The 6,600-nt window shown below is 39.2% G+C and overlaps 2 protein-coding genes across 4 annotated transcripts in view; both read right to left on the bottom strand.

Annotated features, from left to right (window-relative positions):
- The window catches only part of LOC104741393 (probable pre-mRNA-splicing factor ATP-dependent RNA helicase DEAH4), a 6,856-nt gene extending 3,643 nt beyond the window's left edge, over window positions 1-3,213 (bottom strand). The window contains exons 1-9 of one of the 2 annotated variants that reach the window (XM_010462250.2): window positions 2,768-3,213; window positions 2,576-2,668; window positions 2,377-2,481; window positions 2,093-2,233; window positions 1,370-1,446; window positions 1,208-1,260; window positions 999-1,115; window positions 744-835; window positions 55-141 (exon numbers count right to left, since the gene is read on the bottom strand). In XM_010462250.2, coding sequence (XP_010460552.1) covers window positions 55-141; window positions 744-835; window positions 999-1,115; window positions 1,208-1,260; window positions 1,370-1,446; window positions 2,093-2,233; window positions 2,377-2,481; window positions 2,576-2,668; window positions 2,768-2,967 — 965 coding nt within the window. In that variant the 5' untranslated portion in view covers window positions 2,968-3,213. Of the gene's footprint in view, window positions 1-54; window positions 142-743; window positions 836-998; window positions 1,116-1,207; window positions 1,261-1,369; window positions 1,447-1,644; window positions 1,762-1,853; window positions 1,907-2,015; window positions 2,234-2,376; window positions 2,482-2,575; window positions 2,669-2,767 lie in introns of both variants that reach the window. The other variant, XM_010462251.2, reaches the window with a different exon arrangement.
- LOC104741395 (U-box domain-containing protein 45) overlaps window positions 4,332-6,600 on the bottom strand; it is a 5,199-nt gene continuing 2,930 nt past the window's right edge. The window contains exons 6-7 of one of the 2 annotated variants that reach the window (XM_010462253.2): window positions 5,543-6,600; window positions 4,332-5,354 (exon numbers count right to left, since the gene is read on the bottom strand). In XM_010462253.2, coding sequence (XP_010460555.1) covers window positions 4,550-5,354; window positions 5,543-6,600 — 1,863 coding nt within the window. In that variant the 3' untranslated portion in view covers window positions 4,332-4,549. The remainder of the gene's footprint in view (window positions 5,355-5,542) is intronic. The other variant, XM_010462254.2, reaches the window with a different exon arrangement.

Here is a 6,600-nt window from a genome sequence, read left to right on the forward strand (position 1 = left end):
ATATAGCAGGCCATTTAATGAGGATGAAGGTTGAAACCAGACTCATTTGCTTACTTGCTAATTTGAATAACATCAAGAGAATACATTCCGCTTGATGGGTTATATTGTCTTTGCTTCACATACCCGGAATCTATTACATACCTGTCAGAGAAAAACAGGGCTAGGCTGAGAATGCTATCGATCTCCAAATTGTCAAAATCTTATCTAAATTTTGCCTAAATGCAGACATGAACACATGATACATACGAAGACGACTACCGGCAACAGTGACAGGACAATCGGAACAATCAAGCAGATTCAAGAATGCAGAATAAGTAATCTTCTCATACTAAATGCAGTTTTAAAACACTTGACAAAGAGACAGCACGACCTACATGTATACATAAATGTCTCAATCGTCTGTTTCAAGTAAAACTCCAAAAATGGATCTCACAGACGTGATGGTGAACAACATGTACAGAAATGTGAAGTGAACTAAAAGGAGCGAGGAATATAACAAAAAGCCGGCATCAAATATCAGATTGATTCCATTACTGAACCTAATTACACTATTGCAGTCGTCAATCTTCATGATTACTATTGAATGATATATTATATTTACTCAGTTTTTTACAGTACCTGATTTAGCTAACAGCATCGTGATGAAAGTATCGATATGTATGCAATAATAATTGACATATGGTAGATACCAGACATGAAAACCAAAAAATAACATGATAAATTTAAGGTTTAGAGTTTCTTACACAACCCCATCCACAGTAAGAGAAGTTTCAGCAATATTTGTAGCAACAATAAATCTGCGGCAGTTTGGAGGAGGAGGACTAAATACACGAACCTGCAGAAATGGTGAAAGCCAAGTCAAATTACCAAAACCTTTTGAGACTGGGTCCAAAACCTTTTGTAAGTCAAGTCAAATTACCAAAACCAAGATACCCCAATTGCCCAGAAGCAAAATAATACTGGGTCCAAAATTGTACCGAGATTCTAGATATTATTACCTGCATTTCAGGTGGTAAAGAACCGTGAAGAGGATAAATGATAGCATCCATACAGGATCCTTCAGCCAAGCTTCGTACTTTTTCCTCTAGCTTTGATACTAACTTTTCTATATCATCCTATTAAAACCAAGATAAAGTAAGACAGGACAGAAGAATCTAGATAGCTCTGCCAGATTCCAATGAATAAAGTTGAAAAAAATGAAACAGACCTGTCCAGTCATAAAGATTAAGATATCACCTTCTGGCTCACGAGCATGTATATCTACAAGTAACAACAAGGTTTTTTGTAATGTCAGAGAGACAAAATAGTGGCAAAAGTGATTAACCAAATCAGACGGAATGACAACAGAAACACTCGACCTTGAACATACCAATTGCTACTTTCAGAGATGACTCAATATAACTGACAGGACGCTCTTTGCTGTATAATATTTCCACGGGATATAATTTCNAGTTTGGAGGAGGAGGACTAAATACACGAACCTGCAGAAATGGTGAAAGCCAAGTCAAATTACCAAAACCTTTTGAGACTGGGTCCAAAACCTTTTGTAAGTCAAGTCAAATTACCAAAACCAAGATACCCCAATTGCCCAGAAGCAAAATAATACTGGGTCCAAAATTGTACCGAGATTCTAGATATTATTACCTGCATTTCAGGTGGTAAAGAACCGTGAAGAGGATAAATGATAGCATCCATACAGGATCCTTCAGCCAAGCTTCGTACTTTTTCCTCTAGCTTTGATACTAACTTTTCTATATCATCCTATTAAAACCAAGATAAAGTAAGACAGGACAGAAGAATCTAGATAGCTCTGCCAGATTCCAATGAATAAAGTTGAAAAAAATGAAACAGACCTGTCCAGTCATAAAGATTAAGATATCACCTTCTGGCTCACGAGCATGTATATCTACAAGTAACAACAAGGTTTTTTGTAATGTCAGAGAGACAAAATAGTGGCAAAAGTGATTAACCAAATCAGACGGAATGACAACAGAAACACTCGACCTTGAACATACCAATTGCTACTTTCAGAGATGACTCAATATAACTGACAGGACGCTCTTTGCTGTATAATATTTCCACGGGATATAATTTCCCAGGAACATTCAACACAGGGCAGCCCGAAAAGAATTCAGAAACCTTTTCACCGTCAAGTGTTGCAGAGGTTATAAGAACTTTAAAGTTGGACCCGCGGATTCTAACCAACCGTTTCATGAGACCCAAAAGAATATCCCTGATAACAAAATGGACCAAGTTAAGATATTTTCTAGAGCCTTTGAGCATGTTTGAATGAGATCTAAATGCCATACGAAACAATGTTATGATAAAAGGTACTGAGCAAACGGAGATCAAATCAAAATATAGAAAAGACCTTACGTGTTTAAACTTCTCTCATGAGCCTCATCCAATATGATTACGGAATAATCATCAAGCATTGGATTTGAAAGACTCTCACGAAGTAGAACTCCATCTGTGAGGTATCTGGGAGCAAAAAAAACAATCCAACAATGAGGAAACCAAAGACAAATCATGTGAAATATTGATTAATACTAAGCATTTATACATCCTCCATTACTTAATCCGTGTTTTGCTCGAAGTTCTGTCCTCGAAACGTATAGCATAGCCAACATCTTCTCCAAGAGGTACATCAAGCTCCTGCGCAACTCGCCTGAAGACCATAGCCAAAGAAAACCAACTCGTATAAACCTCTAACATCTTAACGAAACCAACGAAGACGCAAAATAAGTGAATGAACGGAAAAAATCACCTGGCAACAGAAACGGCAGCCACACGTCGGGGTTGAGTAATGGCGATGACGCCGGACTTTGTGTAACCATGCCGATGAAGTATCTGAGAGAGCTGAGTACTTTTCCCAGAACCGGTTTCTCCGATTACAACTACCACTGGATTCTTCTCCACTACTTCCACGATCTTCTCTTCAAACTGAAGAATCGGAAGATTCGCCATATCACAGAGATACACACTCACAGAACCTATCAAAATTCAGCAATCGACGAAAATAAAACTATTATCTGCCTATTTCTTCTACTTAGCTTCAACGAAAACTCATCCTCCGGGGAACGACGCGGTAGGTTCACAGTACACCGAAACCCTAATCGCACTCCGTCATTACGAGAAACTTCGAATTAACACAATTTTTCTTAAAACCTTTCGATTCAAAACTCTTCCTTCTTATTGGGGATTTACAGATTTTGAGAGTGAGAAAAAAAAAAAAAAAAATCAAAAAAAATCAAAAACAAGCGTAACAGAAGACCCTCTCGTTCCTTCGGAGGCTCTTGTTCTTATCTTTAATGAATTTCGTATCTCGTCCTTAATTTATAACAAATTTGTTTTTGAGTAAAACTAATACCCACTTCTCATCAAAGTTAAATAATAGGCTACATACAGTAGTAGTAGTAGACTAGTAGTACATTGTAATTTGTATAACCAAAAAATCCTTGGATATATGAACTAGATTACCTATACAAGCATTTCTTCTTTTACGTCCAAGACTTTCAAAAAGAGATATTAAGTCTTGAGATGTGGAAAACAAAGTACAACTTTACATGAACTAAAAGAGGTAAATAAAAACAACATATGACTCAACACTGGTAAACTGAGAAGCTCTTGCTTTTCCATAGAAAACTGAAAGTTCTTCCCATTTTATTTCTCGATGCTGATTTACACTGCGGTTTTGACTCTGTTACAGCGGCTGCAGCGACAGAGAATCCACCCTCCGGGATTGTGACTTCTGTATGTTGCGGTTCTGTAAGATGGGTTTGATCCCTTTGCCTCAGTTCCCTGAATAGTGTCAGTAGCTTCTGTGCTCTTTCCCTTCCTCGTTGAGTCCCGTTTACGGAAATAGATACCAAAGAAGGTATCACTCCTTCTTGTAATACCATCTGGCTACAGATCTCACTGTGATTGCATAATATCAGAAGCAAAGACACAGCTTGTTCTTGTTCATTTGATTCACCCGTGTCAAGAATGGTGCAGAGATTGCTTACAAGACCAGGTACTGAAACCATCTCGTCTTTTCCTGCCTCATTCANTACACTGCGGTTTTGACTCTGTTACAGCGGCTGCAGCGACAGAGAATCCACCCTCCGGGATTGTGACTTCTGTATGTTGCGGTTCTGTANTTCGAATTAACACAATTTTTCCTAAAACCTTTCGATTCAAAACTCTTCCATCTTATTAAGGATTTACAGATTTTGAGAGAGTGAGGAAAAAAAAATCAAAAACAAGCGTAACTGAAGACCCTCTCGTTCCTTCAGAGGCTCTTGTTCTTATCTTATATATATTTCGTATCTCGTCCTTTGATTTATAACAAATTTGTTTTCGCTTCTCATCAAAGTAAAATAACCTACATACAGTACACTGTAATTTGTATAACCCAAAAATCCTTGGATATATAAACTACATAACCTATACAAGCATTTCTTTTTTTGACCTCCAAGACTTTCAAAAAGAGATATTAAGTCTTAAGATGGGAAAAAAAAGTACAACTTTACATGAACTAAAAAGGTAAACAAAAACATCATATGACTCAACACTGGTAAACTGAGAAGCTCTTGCTTTTCCATAGAAAACTGAAAGCTCTTCCCATTTTCTTTCTCGATGCTGATTTACACTGCGGTTTTGACTCTGTTACAGCGGCTGCAGCGACAGAGAATCCACCCTCGGGGCTTGTGACTTCTGTTTGCTGCGGTTCTGTGAGATGGGTTTGATCCCTTTGCCTCAGTTCCCTGAATAGTGTCAGTAGCTTCTGTGCTCTTTCCCTTCCTCGTTGAGTCCCGTTTACAGAAATAGATACCAAAGAAGGTATCACTCCTTCTTGTAATACCATCTGGCTACAGATCTCACTGTGATTGCATAATATCAGAAGCAAAGACACAGCTTGTTCTTGTTCATTTGATTCACCCGTGTCAAGAATGGTGCAGAGATTGCTTACAAGACCAGGTACTGAAACCATCTCGTCTTTTCCTGCCTCATTCAAAACCAAGTTTAATAGAACAGCTAAGGACTTTTCTGTCCATCGTTGCTCATCACTGACGGTGAGTGATTGAAGCGCGTTTACAATGTCAGCAGATAGAAGGCATGGGATATTGGGAGGGTAGGTGGATAGGTGAAAAAGGGAGTGAAGGGCATCGACTTTGCACTGGACTTCAGTCTCAGTCCAAAGAAGATTTACCAAGAAAGGAACTGCCAGACTTGAACCTATTAAGGGCTTCGCTTCTTCAAGACACGAGAGGTTCAGATAAAGTGCGGTCACTGGACCGTGTGAATGTGGATTACAGAGCATTTCCTCTAGCAGAGGAATCATTCCTGATACCAGCATCAACTCCTTATTCCTGAAATTCCGAAATGAGATGTAGTTCTTTAGTTTGATATGAATAACCCATATTTGGTAGTAACGCTCAACTGAACGTGTATAGCAAAGCATATACTAGACTAGTTATACTTATGAGCTTGATCATTGAGAGAAAAACACATGAAATCATTAGAAATGACAAATAGCAATATAGAAATCAAAGGATACCTGTTGTTGTCCACAGCCAAGTTAAAAAGAGCCATGGCTCCAACTTTCTGAGCAGAAGCGTTATTTTCACTGAGAGCTGATCCTAGAAACTGAAGCAATGCTTCAACACACCCATTTTCCCCCATGAGAAATCTGGCCTCCTCGTCATCTTTTAGCAATACCCTTATTTGCTCAACAACTCGACCTTTCTTCCTTAAGGTATCCACTGCACTCAAAGTGGTCAGCAATTCCGTACATCTTTCAACAAGAGTAACTTGATCTTCCTGGTATTCTGATTCACAAGCTTCCTCTTTAATGGTTCCACTCTCTTCCAAAGGAACCACCTTCATATCTTTCAACTTACAAGAACCAACACCTTTTGCTGATCGCGTGTCGGTGGACTCGGACACAGACAGCGCCAGCCTCCAATAGTTAAGGTCTAGAGACTCAGGGGGTCCATCAGGGACCTGAACGCCGTTCTGTTCACACCAGCTAGAAATGAGAGCTTTGACACAGTAATTAGGAGTCAAGCATAGATGAGAGAGCTGCTGGTGAGTTTTGGGACATGTGTTGTGTCCATCGCTAAACCATTTCTCGATACAGATTCTCTCATAAGTTTGTCCAGACGCGATGATTACAGGGTCGTACATAAGCTGCAAAGATATCGGACACCTCAATTCTTCTGGCGGAACAAACATCTGCACAGATTTCCTCTGGTTATTGCAGGATCTGAAATTGAAGGAACTCAGTTTTGACAGCTGCCGGTCAAAAGCACGACCGTGAGCATCGTCAAGAGAACCCTGAATAGTCGGTGAACAAGGCAATGAACTACTACCCTGTGATTCATTGTCATCCCAGATCTCACTTCTGAATAGTTTTGAGTATTTCCTCATGAGATGTAATAGATAAGCCACAATTGATTCTTTCCTCTTGTCATCCTCCATTCGAGCCCTCTCAATGAGTTTCTTGAGACATCTTCGCTCTGTGAGAGCTGCTCTTGAAGAAGTGATACCTAGTCTAGTAGCAGCTTGATGGAAAACCTCAAGTTCATTATTATCAGATGAGCTCTCAAAATTGCC

This window comes from Camelina sativa, chromosome 14 (genome assembly GCF_000633955.1).
Source record: "Camelina sativa cultivar DH55 chromosome 14, Cs, whole genome shotgun sequence".
NCBI classification, from domain to species: domain Eukaryota; kingdom Viridiplantae; phylum Streptophyta; class Magnoliopsida; order Brassicales; family Brassicaceae; genus Camelina; species Camelina sativa.